At 40.3% G+C, this 19,673-nt stretch overlaps 2 protein-coding genes across 2 annotated transcripts; one reads left to right on the top strand and one right to left on the bottom strand.

The window, feature by feature from the left end:
* The first annotated feature begins 918 nt into the window (after positions 1-918).
* LOC110160257 (C-type lectin domain family 10 member A-like) lies at positions 919-6,770 on the top strand. Its single transcript, XM_020924893.2, has 8 exons — positions 919-1,146; positions 1,598-1,705; positions 2,042-2,131; positions 2,704-2,769; positions 4,083-4,175; positions 4,584-4,738; positions 5,155-5,261; positions 6,531-6,770. The coding sequence occupies exons 1-8, from the start codon at positions 1,083-1,085 to the stop codon at positions 6,685-6,687; spliced, it is 840 nt and encodes a 279-aa protein (XP_020780552.2). The 5' UTR covers positions 919-1,082; the 3' UTR covers positions 6,688-6,770.
* A 1,931-nt stretch (positions 6,771-8,701) lies between these two features.
* si:ch73-71d17.2 (RPA-related protein RADX) lies at positions 8,702-19,416 on the bottom strand. Its single transcript, XM_020924913.2, has 18 exons — positions 19,315-19,416; positions 18,097-18,196; positions 17,472-17,676; positions 16,918-17,015; positions 16,294-16,437; positions 15,849-16,003; positions 15,283-15,442; positions 14,635-14,743; positions 14,297-14,388; positions 14,067-14,195; positions 13,567-13,665; positions 13,107-13,280; positions 12,705-12,829; positions 12,404-12,585; positions 12,245-12,292; positions 11,815-11,858; positions 10,512-10,760; positions 8,702-10,030 (listed from the first exon to the last, which is right to left on the bottom strand). The coding sequence occupies exons 1-18, from the start codon at positions 19,408-19,410 to the stop codon at positions 9,777-9,779; spliced, it is 2,463 nt and encodes an 820-aa protein (XP_020780572.2). The 5' UTR covers positions 19,411-19,416; the 3' UTR covers positions 8,702-9,776.
* Positions 19,417-19,673: the final 257 nt, after the last annotated feature.

Genomic DNA, 19,673 nt, shown 5'->3' with positions numbered 1-19,673 from the left:
ATTGTACTCTTTTCATGCACCATATCTATGGTAATACTATGAATGCAATTGCCCTTTATAACAGGATTTTTGTTTACGACACTTACTACACTCAGTGTTAATTACTGTTTTAGCCACAGGTGCCCAACGCTGACAGATGGAGTGCTGCTCATCTGCGCCAACAGCCTCTCCAATTTCGTTAACACATCACATTCATATAGGTGCAAAGTGGGTGATAACTGTCTGTACCAAAGGCAAAACAAATCTGTGGCCAGAGATTCTGTTTAAAGACTATAACTGGTTTGCATGCCACCAAGATATTACATAAAAATATTATAACCTAATTAAATAAAACTAATTAAACTATAAAACTTTCTGTTGTGTGTAACAGGTTCTCCACCAGATGGCGCCATTTGTGAAAAAGTGGAGCTGCAGCACAGAACAGGTAAAGTGTATACAAAGCCTCAGTGTTACCAAATCTCTATAAATCTTTATAAAAATCAGCACATATTTTTGACAAGAAAGAGGATAAAAGTAGGATAAAAAATATTTTAATGAATAATGAATATCATATAAATTTTTTTACTGATTCAGTGGTTTTAGTAGTTTACTGTCCTGTTCTAATTCAGACCATTTCTCTAATCCAGACTTTTGTCCTTATTTAGTCCTATTTTCTCTTTGCTTGCTCTTGACCTGGTTTAGTCCACACTGGTCCTGGTTCAGACATGATGTAGTTCAGATTGTAGTCCTAATTTAGACCTTTTTTGCTCTTGGCCTGGTTTACTCTATTCCCTAGTCCCATTTTAGTTCATGGTCTTGTAGCCCATGGTCTAGTCCTGGTCTAGTCCATGGTCTAGTCCTGGTCTACTCCATGGTCTCGTCCTGGTCTAGTCCATGGTCTGGTTCTGGTTTAGTCCTAATTTAGTCCTTGTTTGCTCTTGGCCTGATTCATTCTGAGCGGGTCAATCGTTGAACAAACACACACAGACTTTGGACCAAAAAAAACACCAACATTTTTTGAATCTAGACCACGATCCAGACCAAGAACCAGACCAGGACCCAGACCAGGAACCAGACTCAGACTAGAATTAGGACCTGGAGAAATGTCGACTCAATTTCGCGACGAGCCGGACGAAGACGATGTCAGCAACTCCTACTGGAACAAAGGTATTTGAAAAGAACAGTTGGTCTCGTTGTAGAGTTTGATGACACTGTAATTTCAGATGGAGGACAGGGGCCTAAATAACTCGATGGGAGATTCATTGTTTTTGAAAGAAATTTATGATCCACATATATTAAACCTTTTCATTATTTGTTTGGGATTAGGTCTACAAACCTGCCATATTAATCTTATGACTTAATGTTCTTTCAGCTGACAACAAGCATGTCTTTTGTCATGTGCCAGTTTTTGTTTCATGTGGATAGGCCCAGTAATTACAGAGATATAAATCATAAATCAGTGAAAAAGCAAGTTTTAAGCTACAGAGATCTGATTTGCTGGTATATTTCTACATCAAATATTACTCCTGCCACTACTACTAATACTACTAACCTCAATTTGGCTCTGCTCCTCTCCCTCTGCTCCTGTCTGATCTAAAATCCTGGTTGTGATCCTCAGACCCAGGTCCAATCCGGTACTCGGCCTTTTTCATTTATCGTAAATGGCTGGTCTCTGGTTTAGTTTCAGTCTTCATCCTCATCCTCATCATTGCCTTTGGAGTTAGCAGTGAGTTAAACTTAACAAAGACTAAACCAGGACTTCACAAGGACTTAATTAAGGATTTAACCTGGACTTCACTGAGACTAAACCAGGACAAAGCCAGGACTAAATCCAAATTTAACCAAGGACTAAACCAGTCAGAACCAACACAGACTTAGTCTAAGACTAAACCAGAACTATTGGACTAAACCAAGTGATATGGAGTAACAGCACCATTTAATCAAGGACTAACCAAAATGAGTACCAACTAGGACTAACAAATAACTAAACCAGGACTAAATCAGAACTGAATCAGCATTAAACTAACATTAAACCAGGACTAAAATAGAACTTTTGTTTGAGATGCGGGACTGGCCTCTCGTCTGGGTTTGATGGAGGAAACCGTTTCGAACCTGAGTGTCTCTTTGACCAGCTCACAGAAAGAAAGCAAAGGTATTTTCACTAACTGCACTGTAAAACGTAACTTATGTATTAAATTTAAATTAGTTTGTGTAAGTTTTCTTTGAGACAGCTAGAGGCAAAACAAAATGGAACATAATTTCAATGGTTAAAGTGTATATAACAGAGGTTTTTTTGTTTTGTAGAGATTATTTTGTAGAGATAATTATGCACACTTAGCATTTTTAATGAAGTTTTTCAATGAAGTTTTACTGGAAAATACCTTACAGAAGTGTTGAAACAACAATAGTTTTTCAAATGAATCTAAAGATGTGTTCATCACTACCAAATCTTAAATTTTGCAAAAATCAAATACAGTTTTGAAGCTAGAGAAAATCCTTTGTATACAGATTCAAACTAAGGGACATTTCTACCCTGGAAATTCAAAATCGTGTCTTATTTTTTTGCTATTAAGACTTTATTTATATCTGATGTTATTTATATTTATGTTTATTTTTTAAATGACTTTATTTATCTTTATTGTGCTTTTGCTATAAAACATATAAAAATAAAAATGTACCATATGTCCAACTTTATTTTGAAAGTGTTTGTTGTGTTTGTCACAGATACAGCCAAAAGCGTGCAGAGGCTGAGATTTAATGTGGAGAGCAACAAGGACAACCTCAACTCAGGTTACACTTTAAAGCTGCATTGTGGAACATTTTTGATCGGGAGTCTGCCACTCAGATTTTCCTACTTTGCCTGGAATTTCCTAGCCAGACTGGCGCCACCTAGTGCCTCTGTTCAATTTCATTTCTCTCCAGCGACTAGGTCAGGAATCAGAATACACTATACGGTTTGCAAGAACCCCGGAAGTCCGAGTTCGGGCACCAGCCAATCAGCGAAGAGCCATATATTCTGTGTTGTCAATGATTCCTGAGATCTAGGATTTAAGCCGGAACAAAGAGAATGTTAATTGAATTTTATCAAGGGGAAAGACATTATTGCTCTTGATAAAATTTCTTCCTACGGGATTTGGGAAAAAGCTTAATATACCTGTTAGCTCCGTTAACGGGGCATTACATACATCACGACCAAATAGCAGAGATTGGTTAAATTTTAAAAAGTACCCACCTACCATCGAGCGAAAGAATCCCAACACTTAACACATTCCCACAGTATGGCATTAACTTATCTTTCTTGCATTCCTTCAATTACAGGCAATTTCTATTATTAAATACTGTGACAAAACATGCATTCTTACTGTGAGCTTTATCTGTGACTTTAATGCCCTATGGTGGAACATTCTAACCAAAGCATTAACATTTCCATGGAGACAAGCAGGTGGCAGATCCTCCACCAAAAAAGTTAGATAATGTACCTTTGAAAAAGCCCAATTAATTTGACATTTTACCTATAATTTAGGTGTTATATCTAACACATGCTTTTCAGTATCTTACACATCTCTACATATGAAAACTACTGAATGATTTTATTATGAGGACAGGAATAATTCTTGTATTAATTAAAATATACGTTCATAAGAAACATGCTAAAAAGAAATATTAAACATGATTATTTACAAGGTCCATTATCCTTCTATATTTATCTAACCACACCACAATATTTGCAGATGAAAGGCCTTGTATCCGATTTTTTCCCATGCATTTCAGCAAAACTGGTCTTGTCCCAGTGCAGATATAGCACTATGATGACAAAACTCTGCTCTGGTCTCTGAAAATTTGAAAAGTGCTCATAAATTCATTGTGGTGAATAATTTAAATGCTCAGAATGCATAAGGTAAATGAGGAATGACCACTACAAACCACTTAAAATGAACGGGTTTTTAAGACAGTAAAACTCAGAGACATTTTATTTAACTCCATCTGGTAAACATAATTTTGAGGAGGAAGGCATGGCATCTGGCACATAATCTGCTGAGACCTTCCTCAGTCTGGTTTGAATCCCAGTTGAATCTGGTGTTTTGTTTTTTTTTTTTTTTCAGTGGCAGAGTCATTACAACAGCTCTCAGCATTGGATTCGCTGACCAAAACAGTGGCTTCGGTCAAATGCACATTGAACCAATTACTCAACAATGGTGAGTATTTTTTAGAGTTTTTATTATAGTGAAGATATTTCCTCCTGCAGTTAGTTCAGTTATGACACTCTTTGAACTTAATCTCAAGAAACAGGTTGCAATCCCTACAGTTTAAACTGAACTGGAGGACAGGTCAGAAGTCTATGGTGCTCTTTAACTGTCAGATTGTAGATTTGTTGTCCTGGTGCATCAATAGTTAGACCTGGAATAGTCCTGTTTTAGACCTGGTTTAGATCTGGCAGTACTCAAGAGACAAATAATCTTATATGTGGTGTGAACCGTGGGTACAGACTAAATAATGTTATCAAAGTTAGGCAGTTGTAGTAAGTGTTTTTGTATGTTTTGTATTGTTGTGGGCAAAGTGGGCTCTGTAGTTGTAGTAATAGTAGTTTTACTGTTGTGTTGTAGGCACGATAGGCTCTGGCTGCTGTCCGCTAGAGTGGGACCGGTTTGAGTCTTCCTGTTATTTGTTTAGTAAAGAGTCCAAGACGTGGCACGATGCCCGAGACTGGTGCCACGCTCACCAGAGCCAGCTGCTCATCATCAGCACTGACAAGGAATGGGTAAGGCTCCTGCTGATACTTCACAGTGACATCATGCTGGGGGTGTTCTACATGCTTTATTGGCGGCACTAAACAGTTACCATGGTGACACAATGCACACATTAGCAATGACTACCAAAAAGATCGTCTGAAAACTCAAGTAAAAAATACTAAATGGATTTAAACACATTTTCAGGATCCTGTGATCAATTCTTTATGTATATAAAAGTGGTAAAAATTAAGAAAAAAATACATTAAATGAGAAGGTGTGTCCAAACTTTATCTGGCAGTGTATTTTTAATGGAAAATCAGTTACCATTAAGAATGAGTCCAATTTTGGTTTGACCATGGCCAGTTTTTCATTTGATCTTAATAACATTTACATCTTGAGCCCTGGCTGCTCCTGTCTGACTGGTCTGTTCTCTGCCTTGGTTCAGGACTATCTGACCAATCACCTTTCGGGGACCTTTTACTGGGTCGGATTGACAGACGAGAACGGCAAATGGGAATGGGCCAATGGAACTCCATACACCATGGACCGCAGGTAACGCCTCTGCACCTGTCTGCACCTGTCTCTGCTCCTCTGGTTCTCCTGCTTTGGCTCTTCTCTGGTTCTTCTCCTGTGGCTCTGCTCCTCTAATTTTGCTCCACTGACTGTTCTTCTCTGACTGTTCTCCTGTGGCTCTTCTCCTGTGGCTTTTCTCCTCTGGCTCTTCTCCTGTGGCTCTTCTCCTCTGGCTTTTCTCCTCTGGCTCTTCTCCTCTGACTCTTCTCCTCTGACTCTTCTCCTCTGACTTTTCTCCTCTGGCTTTTCTCCTCTGGCTCTTCTCCTCTGACTGTTCTCCTGTGGCTCTTCTCCTCTGGCTCTTCTCCTGTGGCTTTTCTCCTCTGGCTCTTCTCCTCTGACTCTTCTCCTGTGGCTCTTCTCCTGTGGCTCTTCTCCTCTGGCTTTTCTCCTCTGATTCTTCTCCTCTGACTCTTCTCCTCTGACTCTTTTCCTGTGGCTCTTCTCTTCTGAGTCTTCTCCTCTGGCTCTTCTCCTCTGGCTTTTCTCCTCTGGCTCTTCTCCTCTGACTCTTCTCCTGTGGCTCTTCTCCTCTGGCTTTTCTCCTCTGACTCTTCTCCTCTGACTCTTCTCCTCTGACTCTTTTCCTGTGGCTCTTCTCCTCTGACTCTTTTCCTGTGGCTCTTCTCTTCTGAGTCTTCTCCTCTGGCTCTTCTCCTCTGACTCTTTTCCTGTGGCTCTTCTCCTCTGACTCTTTTCCTGTGGCTCTTCTCCTCTGACTCTTCTCCTGTGGCTCTTCTCCTCTGGCTCTTCTCCTGTGGCTCTTCTCCTCTGACTCTTCTCCTCTGGCTTTTCTCCTCTGACTCTTCTCCTCTGGCTGTTCTCCTCTGACTCTTTTCCTGTGGCTCTTCTCCTCTGGCTCTTCTCCTGTGGCTCTTCTCCTCTGACTCTTCTCCTCTGCTCTTTCTCCTCTGGCTCTTCTCCTGTGGCTCTTCTCCTCTGACTCTTCTCCTCTGGCTCTTCTCCTCTGACTCTTCTCCTGGCTCTTCTCCTCTGGCTCTTCTCCTCTGACTCTTTTCCTGTGGCTCTTCTCCTGTGGCTCTTCTCCTGTGGCTCTTCTCCTGTGGCTCTTCTCCTCTGATTCTTCTCCTCTGGCTTTTCTCCTCTGGCTCTTCTCCTCTGGCTCTTCTCCTCTGACTCTTTTCCTGTGGCTCTTCTCCTGTGGCTCTTCTCCTGTGGCTCTTCTCCTCTGACTCTTCTCCTCTACCTGTCTGCACCTGTCTGCACCTGTCTGCTCCTCTATTGCAGGCGGTGGAAACCTGGGCAGCCTGATAACTGGACTGGTCATGGTTTGGGGGAGGGGACGGAGGACTGCGCCCACCTTCACTGGGACGGGCGCTTAAATGACCTGCACTGCTCCTCCCGCTTGAAATTCATCTGCCACAGACACAGCACCCAAACCTAAACCTAAACGCTAAATTAAATGTACTGGCTTGTATTGTAATGGTAATAAAATTCACTCATGGCTTATTTCTGTATCTGTACACTTCTCCTTAGCCACTGAAGTTAAAGTGACAGTTTTCATGTTTATCTATCATTTGGTTTGGTGGGATATACCTGTGCTAAATATTTATCCTATTTTGAAAAAAAAAAAAAAAAAAAGTTGAGAATTACAGAAAGTAACAGAGTTCTAAAAAGGAATTCCTCTTTCTATGGCCCCATCCACACTTAGTATGTATTTGAGTTGTTTTTGTTGCGGATCCATTGTTTGTTGACACTAATCCGATTGAAAACGGCTCCAGAGACGGAACAATCTGGTGCCGCCAGCTCCCACGAATTCATCTGAGTACAGATCTGATCCGGCACTGTGTGGACACCTGAAAACGCTGATACACTGACACGCTGATGTAGGTCTATGAGCCGCGAAGTAGCTAATTTACTGCCAAAACACTAGAATATACAGTATGTCCATTCATATATACGATCTATGCGTGTGACCTGCAGATGTATAATCTCTGAAAAGTTTAACATGACCCATCTTCAACGCGATAGAAGCACAGAACAGACTCACCATCAGCAGAACTCCCCTCTGTCACAGAAAGAACACTCATATTCCACTGAGTCGTGTCCTTTAGTCCGACAGAAGCTGAACTGCATCAGCGCACAAGGAGCAAGCAGTTTTCTGAGTGCTCAGTTTATGCAATTTAGCCATGAGGTTTTAAGTTTCGCTTCTGTAAAACGTAAACAAATATGCTCAAATCTGTGTGGATAGAAACGGATTGCGGACACAGAAACGACGTGTCTGGACGCAAATCGTTTCTGATACGGTGATTCGTTTCAATGTAAACGTAGCCTATGTCATCAGTTGATAATTGATAACAACACACTGGGGGTGTTTTTCTTGTTTGCCTATGCCAGAATGTTCAGCAGTTACTATGGTGACACAATTAGGGTGACCAGATTCTCAAAGTCAAAAACTAGGACACCCCAGTTTGTAGCGGTTGGTAATAGAATAGAATAGAATAGAAAGTAAGTGCAAAAAAACAAATTAACAGTTCTCAGTGTAAAGTTGAGTTTAGTCTGGTGACAGCTTTGGGTAAGAAGCTGCCAGAAGCGGCTCTGGCTGGTATGGACTTGCAGTGTCTGCCACAAGGCAACAGGTTTAAGAGGTGGTAATAATGAAATTGTGAATCAAGTGCAAAATTAAGGAAAACTGTTCTGCACTCGGCCCATTTATGACGAACATGAGTCAATATAGTCACTTTTTCTGTGTTTTAGTCATTTTTAAGCAGCTTTTCTGAATTTTACTTCGACAGATATCAGTGCCTCTCTTTACTGTTGGCAGGGATCAAATCCAAAATAGGAACATCAGGGACATTTCTTTTATAAAATTGGGACAAATCACTGGTTTTGGATAAATCTGTGGGGACAATGGACACAGGGCTCAAAACTGGAACTGTCCCAGGTAAATAAGGACGTCTGTCACCCTGGACACAATGCACATTAGTAAATCTGAACACTGAAGTGGAAATAGATTTAAACACATTTTCAGGAGCCTGTGATAAATACGAGCTTTCCTGGTTCTGTTTACGTGAGCATGGACTGCTGAAAAACTGTTGGCTGATGCTAGCTTCTGACTGTAATGTTACTTGAGAGGGACTTGTTTAACAGCACTAATCATCTCACCTGTTGTTGTCCCATTTATGTCAGAATGTGTTAAAACAAAATTCTGATTAAAGTCTAATTTGAGTAACAGAGCTTCAAACAGAGCAGTGCTTACAGACAGCATCATCACACACCCAGAGAATATTGTTGATATCAGCTGCAAAGTATCAATATATCTAATTCAATCTGTACCAGGAGGTAAAATTATAAACCTCACTAAAATTGTCAATCTAGTGAAAACTTGGTAACAATAATTAGTAAAAGATTTTATATAAATATATGAATTACCGGTAATAATAATGTTTGTGAAATGAGTGGAGTAAGATACTTTGAACCTGTCAGGAGTAGTGTGGGTGATTGTAAAGTTTAGTCTGATGGGGAAAGTCAGATTAAAGTCACTCAGACACAGGAAGAACCCTGAACTCTCTCTAGTCAGTAATTAGTGGTCAAACAATGTCAAATTTATTGCAAAATTTGTTCAACATAAAATTGTGTTCTTTTTTAACAAGTCAAACTCGCTAAACGTACAAATGCAAAAGATGATTTCAAATCAATTAAAATAAGAAAAAGTTTAAATTATATCACCCAAAAGTGCAAAAATATTTTAGATGTGTAATAAATAAATGAAAGGTACAAAACTTCACAGTGTTCATACGAAACATTAAAATGGAAACTCTGAATAAGACATGTGGTGTTGATAAATATGAAAAACAAAAGTGCATCAATATTTAAGATGTAATAAATAAATTCTAAATAAAGAAAAAAAAGGTGCATCGGAATTGTTTTGTCACAACCTATTATTTCTTAATAAAAAAAGCAAAAAATCCTAAATCATTTTCATATCAAATAAAGATGATTTTTTTTGTTAAAGGTGCATTAACTTTCTGCTGGAGGCTTTGGTTCCTGCTTGTCTCCATGGCGATGTTATTGTTTGTCCTAGAATGTTCCCCAGAATGGCACTTGTAATGTGCTTTGAGTACCTTGAAGGTGGAAAAGCGCTATAAAAATCATGACCATTTACCATTAAACGTTTCTGTATTCATAGAGACGATGCCACCAGACCAAGTCTGAGGTTAGATCTTTTAGCAAATTAACACTAACTGAATAAATAGAAGATCTACATGGTTAATGTCATACTGTGGAACATTCCAAGCAAAGGAACAATATCAACCATGTCGCAAACTCACCACCAGAAAAGTTACATAGTGCACCTTTATCCTTTATAAAACAACAGTTTTGTTATTTTTTTCTTCACAGAATCACTTGTTAAGGTGAGTTTGTGTTACCTAAACAATCACTCCTTCCACTACCCACTAATAATTATTTTGTTGTAGAACTCTAAAGTGGTTGTAGTACCGTCTCTGTCCGTTTGAAGAAAAGGGGGCGCTCTCAGTTCAAAATAAACGCTCGGATCAGAACCAGCTCCACCGCGGCCCCGCCCAGATGACACGCCTCCAACACGCACAGCAGCCTCTGATTGGACAACTGTGCTGCCGTGGCGATGAGGTCGGCAGGGGAGGGGGGTGGGCCGTGGGGGGAGAAGGCGCCGTGTGACAAAATGGCCGCCCAGGAGTTTGAGTGACGCAGTGGAGCCGGAGAGGAGTCAGGGAGGAAGAGGACGTCCAGAGACAGGCCAGAGAGGACTGAGGAGGAAGAGCAGAGGATTTTTACTTAAAACATGAATTATTATTATTCTTTGACAGGCTGTGGAGTCAATAAAAAAAGCACAGTGCTGTGTACCTTCTTGTCTCCATTGACATTTTATTGTTTAATGTTCCTCAGTACAACATTAAACTCATCTATCTCTGTGGGAAGAAAACAGGTAATGCTATAGGGCCAAAGTACAGGTCAGATCCGTGGAGAAGCGGTTATGGGATTGTGTAACTTTTTTAGCAATATAAACACCTACAATTGATGTAGTCTAGATACATTTAATGCTATACTGTGGAACATTCCAGGCAAAGGAATAACATCTCATTGGAGACAAGTAGGTGCTGCAACCTTTAAGCTTTAAGTTGCAGACAAATCGTTCATGAAAAGATATCCATAACTCTTGAGGTAGACTGTAATAGTAATAAGAGTAGTGGTATAGTATTTGTAGTAGGTTAATAGTAATAATAGTACCTTGCAGCCTGAGAGAGTAGTAATCCTCAAAAGCGAACTGGAAATTGTGCACAGTGTTGGCCATATTTGCGCCCATCGTCACAGCAACAGCCAGTTCATCTTTTTGGGCGGGGTCAAAGCGCACGGGCAGCGTCTCCATGGCGATGGGAGAGAGGGTGGGACATGTGGTGATGTAAGAGGAAGAGGTGGAGTCTTCCTCTCGGTCGTCAGATTCCTGCAGAAACTCCAGAGAGGCCTCGAACAAGACCACTGAAAACACACGTACGGTAGGGCATCAGGGCTAATCGAAACCAAATCAAAATCACACACACAAACTATGACTAAATTATGAATATGCTCTGTTCATGTAACTATCAGACTGCGTTTGTTTATCTGGTTTATGGTTAATATCTCTGTAATTACTGGACCAATCCACATGAAACAAAATCTGTGAACAAGTTCTGGTCAGTTGACAGAACTTTAAACCATCTACCTGAAGGGAGGAGCTAACAACAATGAAACTACTTTGAAAACTAACACACGTACTTGTTTACAGTTTTGGTAAGTTAGCTAGGCCTATTGAAGTCCACACTATTTGCAGAATCATTCAGGCCACTGACGGGTGCTTTTACACCTCTGTGCCTAACCTGGATATCCATGTTGTTTTATTTGTTTTGATTTAGGTCTGAGGAGTTGTAAATGGGAGACAGATGATGGCGAAGACCTCCATTTTTGTTAGGAAAGACAATCCATCCTTGAACAGAAATGGAGGCCTTTGAAATCATCTGTCTCCTATTTATAACTCCATCCTCAGACCTAAAAAAACAAAAAACAAACAGAAACTGTAAACAAGTAGATGTGTTAGTTTCAGAGTCGTTTCAGTGTAGTTAGCTCCTACCTGCAGGCAGATATAAGGCAGTGTCCAAAAGCGTTCTGACCAGGACTGAAGAAGCAGCTTGGATAAGCTGCAAAACATATTTGACCAAAATAAACTTGTTTCCAGTTGACAAACTGAATTTCTCCTTGGCCATCTAGCATTTACTCATTACGGGTGCTTCTATAGCTCAAGGATACAATAATTCCTTTTGCGAATAGGGGCGACTCTCCACAGATCTGAATTATAATGTAGCATAGTACTGTTACCTACTTGTCTCTCTTGTGATAGATATGTTTAATCTTTATTGTGGAACATTCTAGACACAGGAATAACATTTCCATGGAGACAAGCGGGTCAACTCAGGTCAACCCTCAACTAGGAATGTTATGCAGCGCACCTTTAAGTGGATTGGATTGGATTGGATCTACGCCTAAAAAGAAGCAGTACCTGAGTTATGGTTGGGCTCTGGTCGGAGTGCAGCAAACGGAGACCTGCAAGAGGAGCAGCAGAAACATTCAGAGGTTTAAACAAAACCAGACTATACAGCAAAAAAAAAAAAAACTGTCACTTTTACTTTCTTTTCGAATGAAAAGGGGGCTGTAAGTGGAAGCAGACTTCAAGGGTGTTAAACAACTGTCCTAACCTGAGACAGTTCAATCACAGCCACTAATCTGTAGCACGTGGCTTTCAAATGCAGAACACATCTCCTTCTTGCTTGCTTGTTTCTCAAACCTATGTAATTTTTTCTTTTTTACTCGTAAGATGCCATATTTGTTTTCACACAAACAGATCATGTGTGTCTCTAATTGACCTGTCAGTCACATCCTTATATCCTAGAAGCATATATAATCTGGGCAGAAACAGAGAAAACACTGACCGTTTGTTTGGAGACGGGGCCTGGAACAACTTCCTCTTCACTGAACGGCTGCAAAACAAAACATTTAACTAGGTCTGTTACAGGTCCAGCATTATGCTTTGTCCAGACTTAAGCTAAGACTCAAGTTTCTCCAGTGTGAGGCGCTGTGGAGGCTCTGACCTGGGGGTGTGGTCCAGGGGGCGGGGCCTGAGCTGATTGGCAGGTGATGACGAGCAAGAGGAGGGACTTCTGACGGAGCGAGGGGATTGGTCAGGGCGAGGAGTGGAGCCAATGAGAGGAGAGGACAGAGGCGTGGCCAAGGGAGTGGGTGGGGTTAGAGACCAGGACAAGCACTGATCCTCCTGGGAAAATAAATAAAAGTAAAAATGAGTTTTAATCCTGAATGACATCTTCCTCGTACAAAAATATCATGTCTAACAAGTGAAACATATAATTTTCACAGCAAAAATAGTATCATTACCTGCCCCCGGCGACAGTGCGTCACCGCGGAGACCGTTGCCTGGAAACAGAAGCTACGTCGTTCGCGGTAACAGAGTCGGTCCAGCTCCCTGCGCAGCTCGGCTCCCTGCAGGACTGAAGGTGCAACTGGACACAGGAATGCATAAAGAATTATAGGACTAACCTAGATCTAAACCAGAACTAAATCCTTATAATGGTCTGGAGCAGTACTTTTATTCTTTTTTTATTTTATTTTAAAAACAATCTCAGTCAAAAACAAAGACTAAATTAATATTCCTTATCAAATTGACACTAAAGAATTTTTCACCCATTACTAAACTAAACCAGGATCAAACTGGGGCCAAATAAAGTCTCAAATAGGACTAAACTAGAAATGGACCAGGTCTTGATTGTGACCTCTGACCTCTGCGTGACTTCATGAAGGCCTCCATAGTGATGGGAGGGTGTGGGAACACGAAGAATCCTCCAATCAGAGCGCGGCTGAGGACCTGTCCGTCATCCTGTGTCCGAAGCCACTTCAAGAAACACTTCACTGGATTCAGTCTGCGATAGGGCATCTGAGAGTGGTGTCCAAAACCTGCACAGAACCAGTACTGAACCAGGACTGAACCAGGACTGAACCAGGATTGAACCAGGACTGAACCAGGACTGAACCAGGATTGAACACCAGGACTAAAACAGGACTAATCCAGGAGTAAACCAGAACTGAACCCAGGAACCACAAGCTAACTCTTTTGGTGGACGCTCTGCCACTTGCTTGTGTCCATGGAGACGCTATTACACATGTGACAACACCAGGCCAAGTTACAGGTCAGATATGTGGACATGCAGTCCCACTGACAGCATACTTTTTACCTTCTTACCTGTGCAGTAGACTTGGGTGTAGTTGGTATTTGTGAGGTAGAACTGGGTCTGATCCAGAGTCCGGACTAGTTTGAGCCGAGTGCAGACCACGACTGACACTGAAGAGAGAGACATCACCAAGATCAATATGATTTAGATGATTGTTACAATTACTGACTGAAGTGGGGCTGAACGAAAAATATCCAATTTCAATTTGTCTAACAAGGATTGCTTTATGATTACTGACAATGACATAAATTAAAAACAAGAAATATTTAATTTAATTTCCATTTAATAGACTGATACACCAGCTATATTGCTGGGTTTCAAATGACATTACAAAATTCTATGTACCAATAATATTTTATACAGAAGGGAGCAGCTTAAATGAGAATGAATGTTAAAGCCACAGCATGCAACTTTTTAGCCAAAAAACTGACTAAAATAAAAGCATGTCATGTCACAGGCCATGTGAGTTCAGTGGAGGTGTACAGGCGTTAATTTTAACAATGAGTCTTACTTGGGAGCAGTTGTCTGTGGACTTCGGGTTGTGATGTCGCAAAAAGTTTCACTGTGATTGGCAGATTGCAGCTGCCATCCTCCAACTGCAGCCAACGGTACTCTGAGAACAGCTCCGCACCCTGAGAATCTGAACAATCACAAGAGGAGGGAGGAAAAGGAAATGTCATGGCCCAATTTGAGTCACTCCATAAATAACATGACTGACGCATATTGGGTAGTGACTCTCACCTTTGGAGCGAATCCGTTCACTTCTTCCTGAAAACATCACCAAACCGATGACATCACAGATTTCCCCATGAGGCTTGTGGCGCAGCTCCGCACTGAGGACACAACAGGGAAAAACATGTAAAAGGTCTAAGGTGGATCTGAGCTGAACTGGAGCAGCTAAATTGTTCTAGATTTAGCTGACAATGTTTTTAGCTTCAATCCACAGCTGTTAGGTCCTTGATGGTTTGCATAAAATTTTCATAAAGACTGTACCTGAATTTTACTGACTATATAAAAAACAAAAAAACAAAAAAAACAAAAAACAAATATTAAATAAATGTTAAAATGGTGAGTCCAACCTGGAGCAGAAGGAGTAGGTGGGCTCTGGGGGAAGATGCTCTGGAGACACAAAGGATTCTGAGAGTTTTCTGATCTGAGATGCGGGGTTCCTGCTGTTCACACTGATCTCTGACGACACACAGAAAAACCTGCCTTAGTGCTGGTTTAGACCTGGTTCAGTCCATGTTTCAGTCCCTGGTTTAAGCCTCGTTATTGCTTTTTTAAAACCCTGTTAACTCCTGGTTTGGTCCTGGATAAAAAGGAATTAAGTGTGGTTATTTTAGTTCAGATTAAGGTCTGGTTCTGTTCTGGTTTAGTTCTTTGTTTAGTCCCATTCTAGTCCAGATTTAATTCTCATCCAGATCAGGTTAAAGCATAGCTCTATCTTATCCCAAATGAAAGGACTGACTGACGTGCAGGGATCATTCACTGCTTTCAACACTGCCCTCTGGTGATCACCGGGGACTCATAGAACCATAGTTATATCCATAACTTTCATTTTTTATCAGTTTCCTAACAATTTTGAGGTAATGTGTGCAAGTGTGAATGCATCCTTAATCCACTGAATACAGGAATAGCAGATCTATTAGGAATAATAATCGTTTCAGTCTCAGCTCAGTATTAGACCAGTTTTTGTCCAGTAAAGTAAAACTGCTTTGAGCTCACACCGATCTCGTCCTGGCGCTGTCCCTGGTACAGTGGTTTGACTCTGAAGCGTCGCAGGCTGATGATGTCACCGGGCGTGAGACAGAGGTACCAGTCCAGACACACACTGTTCCACAGAACCACACACACGCTGCCGGATCCATCACACACTTCCAGAATGGCCTAGGAACAGAGACAACAATGGCAAATAAATAATAAATAAAACATTTATTTATCCTTTATTTAACCAGCAAAGTCCCACTGAGATTTGGAATCTCATTTTCAGGGGAGTCCTGGCTCCTGAGGGGAGGAGCCTATTATATATATATTTATGTATTTTATATTTTGGGGGGAAACTGGAGCACCCAGAGGAAACTTACACAGACACAGGAAGAACATGCAAACTCATCCAATTCAGCATTTGGGAAAAAAAATGTAAAAACTGTGGAATGCTTTTCTTTTGTGTGATTTATTTGACATTTTAGTTATTTATATTAAATATAGTCTTATTTGTAACATATTGATGGAATTTGAAGGGCAAGGATTGTATTAGTGTCCATGCATTTTAAAACAGGATTATATTGGTTACCTTGAAAGGACATGCACAGTTTTGCTCCGTTCGGCCATAGTACATCAGAGCAGACTTCTGGAGGATTCGAACGATGAGCAACTTTTGGGACGTTCCACCAGAAAAACTTGAGAATCTGAGTTTGAGATCCTCTACAGACACAGACGGAGCCAAACCTGAGGAGCAAAGACCTGGGTTAGTCCCAGTTTTTACCCGGTTTAGTCCTGGATTAGTCCTGGGGCAGTCTTGGTTTAATCCTTGTCTCATTTAGTACAGTCATGCTTTTATCCGAGTTTTCTCCTAGTTTAGTTATTTTGCGAAATTATTTTAGTTTAGGATATTTCTTCTATAAATAAACTTTAACCAATACAAGAATACTAAGCCCTGCTCCATCTGAGAGAAAGACATCAACACAGTCTACTGACAAACCAACAATAAAGACCCTGGGAGGGCATCTGACACTCACTTTCTTGCTCTTCCTCATCTGACTCCTCCTCTTGCTCAGTGGGTGTGGTCCGTCTCCAGTTGTTGCCGTGGGGATCGGTGTTGTTCCATAGTGACAGAAACACACTGCGTTTGGCTCTGAGCGGCAAAACTCCAGCATCACCAACTTTAAAATGGTTACACAAATAATAAAGATAGTGGAGTTTAATATATGTTTTTATTTAAGTATGTACTACGTAGCTTTTATAATTGCTTGTCTCTATGGAGATGAATAAGTGCTCTGCCTGGAATGTTCCACAGCATGGCCGGTCTTGCATTTATTCAATTACAGGTGTTTCATTGTTCAAAAATTCCTTGATAAATGTGCATTCTTACTGTGAGCTGGGGTCACCTCTCCACAGATCTGACCTGGTAAAACTAGTCACTTGCTTGTTTCCAGGGAGATCAGTATGTTAATGTTTGTTCATTCCATCATCATAGAGACAAACAGATGATGGACCCTCAACCAGAAAAGTTGCATAGTGCACCTTAATCATTACTGAACAAGGGGAGAACATGCAAACTACACACAGACAGACCCCGGCCACTGAGCGGGAACTGAACCTTGGGCTTTGGGGTGTGAGCGAACATAAGATATAGTATTTACCATGAGAATCTGAGCCAGGACTAGACCCAAACCAGGACAATGGACCAGGATCCAGGTCCTGATGAAGACCAGAGACCTCCAGAGAGACCAGGCTGAAACTGCAAAGGTGTCAAGAGTGTTAAAGCCAGTTAAAATGCTGCTGTGCTCATTCATTCTCCTGCCTATGAAAGAATGCTCCATAAAAAAAACATACACAGACATGAACAGACCTAAGGAGCTAAGTTGTGGTTTAGTCCTGGGTTAGCAATAGTTTAGTTCTGGTGTAGTCTTAGTCTAGTCTTGGCTTAGTCTTCTTTAATTGGGCCCATTTTCTTATTCTTTGCTTAATCCTGGTTTAGTCCTGGGTGTATTGTGCTCCATAAAAAAAGATTTAGTTTTATCTCAAGTTTGTAATCACAATACTATTCTGAAAAGTCCAGCTAATACTACTACTATCAAAACTACAGTCTTCCACAATGTCCATTGCACTGATTGGTTACTCTATGTGTCAGTCAAAAGGTACATGTAAATATGGGGACATTAAAGCTGCAGATTAATGGAAGAATCTCACTCACCTGTCTGTATGAGGTACGGGTTCTGTGTCCTGGGTAGTGGAGCATTCTGGGAGCTGCAGTGCCAAGCTGGTCCTAAAGGTTGTGCTCTTTATAACAGATCCATGACAAAGAATGTGTTTTTCTACCAAACGGTTGAGAGATGGATCCAACGAGACTCGCAGAAGACAGTCACCATCAAAAAGAGTCAAATCGTAAAGATCTGGACCTAAAAATAAACATTTAGAGACAGTTCACCTGTCCATATGTGTGTGGTACTCGTGTGTGTGTGTGTGTGTGTGTGTGTGCACATTTGGCAACATGTACTGTACTCCAATCTTTTAATTATCTTAGCAAAATTTCATATCCATAAAAGTAAATGAATTAATCGTATTTTTTTTAATTTTTTTTCCCATTTTCCTTTCAGAAATTCAGTATTATAAGAAAACCATCCCGTTATCCTCTAATTCCAAAGTTGTTAAACCCCTGGAAACTTTTAAACAATTTAATTTATACATTTTAACATCTAAACATGATTTTTGGTTGTGTGTGACCTTTGGATACACTCCACTGTCGTTACGTCTATCTCCCCCTGTCCTGTCTTGTACATTTTATTTAATAAAAAAAAAAAAGCATGTACTGTACTCACTATGGAAGATGTTTTGGGGGAAGCACAGGGTTGAACTTTGGTCTCTGGTGTAACGTTCCACATCCAAAACTACCAGCTGTTCCCGACACACAACAGGAGACTGACAAAAAATAACAGGAAAAATTAACTCATAATGAGCTATTGATGATACTGTGAAAATGAATGGACTCTCATTTCACTTCCTGAGAAGGCTCGGACCACACTATTACTAACGTTACAGCAATACTACAGTGACTCTACTAGGACTTTTTTCTTTTCTTGGATGCAGTTAATGCTTACAACTAAGAACAATTGAAGGAAACATTTGTAAGACTTAGATTTTAAATCTTTGTCCCCAGATACAAGGTTAATGTGTTCAAATCAAAAAGCTTTTACAGTTTTAAGATATGTTTGTTTTATTTAGATGTGCACTGTGTGTATGCTTAGATAACGAGCTTTATATGTTTCTAAGTTTATGGTTACAGTCTATGGGTTCTTGTCCATATACTGAGAATGAGAAAAAGTTGTATGTTTATTAAGGCACTGGCATCTCAGGCTCAATTGTGATTGTAGCAAAAAAACCCAAAAAAAACAGTAAGAGCTGCATATACCTGTATACATCTCCTTTAACAAATTTCTTTGAACATATACTATATAATATTGTCATTTATCTTGATTACTATTAGCCCTGGATTTCATTAGAATGTAAATGTAACTTTTACATAGTGTGGTGGTTCCTTTACCAAGATTCCAGTCAAACTATGATAAATGTTTAACTGTTTTGATAAACTATGATATACGTTAATCCCATTTCTCTGATAAATACTTAAATAGACTTTAATTGATGTGTTGTTACCTTAAATCATACGGTTAGACAGTGTATTCGGCGTTAGATTTGTTCACATAAAGCTTGTTAATTTTAAGTAATATACGATTTGTATGATCAAATTGAAGACACAATTCTGCACAACTGCGTCATATTTACAGGTGAAATATTGAACAAATAAAGCACATGCAACACAAAAGCAAAAGTGCTATAACAGATCAAAATATAATTGTAAACTGTAATATAATATTGACAGCATAAGAACAATGTGTTGTATGATAAAGAATAAAAGAAACCTACGTTAAAACCGTAAAGAATTTAATGAAGTTTTGTGTACGGAGCACAAAACGTAACTTAGCTCGACTTCTGCACATGCAAATTAGATGATCGGGATTTAATGAAAGGTTTCGGACCTGGTTTTGACCTGAATCGGGTCTGGACTCGGGTCTGGACTCGGGTCTGGACTGGGATCGGACCAGGGTTCTGTGGAAGACGCAGCCCGCCGCCATGACAGCTGCTTGTAAACACCGCGATGCACTCTGGGAAGTAGCGGGCTTTAAAAATGGACTTAACATTTTGCGTTCATTCAAATTATGAGGGGAAAAAATCGTTTCTTACAAAATGTACCAGATAAAAGCATAATGTGTTCTTCTGAGCGAAGTAATGAAAGTGAAATAACTGTATCAGATGCCCTCCCATACGGTTTTTGGGTACAGGTAAAGTGTCTAATCTGAAATAAACTTTTGTCCATACCCACACCGTTGAAATTATT

Source organism: Boleophthalmus pectinirostris, unplaced genomic scaffold (genome assembly GCF_026225935.1).
Source record: "Boleophthalmus pectinirostris isolate CB_2022bp ecotype Guang Dong unplaced genomic scaffold, ASM2622593v1 HiC_scaffold_20, whole genome shotgun sequence".
Lineage (NCBI taxonomy): Eukaryota > Metazoa > Chordata > Actinopteri > Gobiiformes > Gobiidae > Boleophthalmus > Boleophthalmus pectinirostris.
This window is presented reverse-complemented; position numbering and strand designations above follow the sequence as displayed.

Excerpts from the sequence above, each read along its gene's own strand:
- LOC110160257 (XM_020924893.2), top strand. The coding sequence starts at position 1,083 with ATGTCGACTCAATTTCGCGACGAGCCGGACGAAGACGATGTCAGCAAC. Across the intron at positions 1,706-2,041 it reads CATTGCCTTTGGAGTTAGCA|ATGCGGGACTGGCCTCTCGT; the intron begins GTGAGTTAAACT and ends CTTTTGTTTGAG. Across the intron at positions 5,262-6,530 it reads CCATACACCATGGACCGCAG|GCGGTGGAAACCTGGGCAGC; the intron begins GTAACGCCTCTG and ends CCTCTATTGCAG.
- si:ch73-71d17.2 (XM_020924913.2), bottom strand. The coding sequence starts at position 19,410 with ATGGCGGCGGGCTGCGTCTTCCACAGAACCCTGGTCCGATCCCAGTCC. Across the intron at positions 17,677-18,096 it reads CCCCCAAAACATCTTCCATA|GTCCAGATCTTTACGATTTG; the intron begins GTGAGTACAGTA and ends GTTTATTTTTAG. Across the intron at positions 14,389-14,634 it reads ACCTACTCCTTCTGCTCCAG|TGCGGAGCTGCGCCACAAGC; the intron begins GTTGGACTCACC and ends TTGTGTCCTCAG.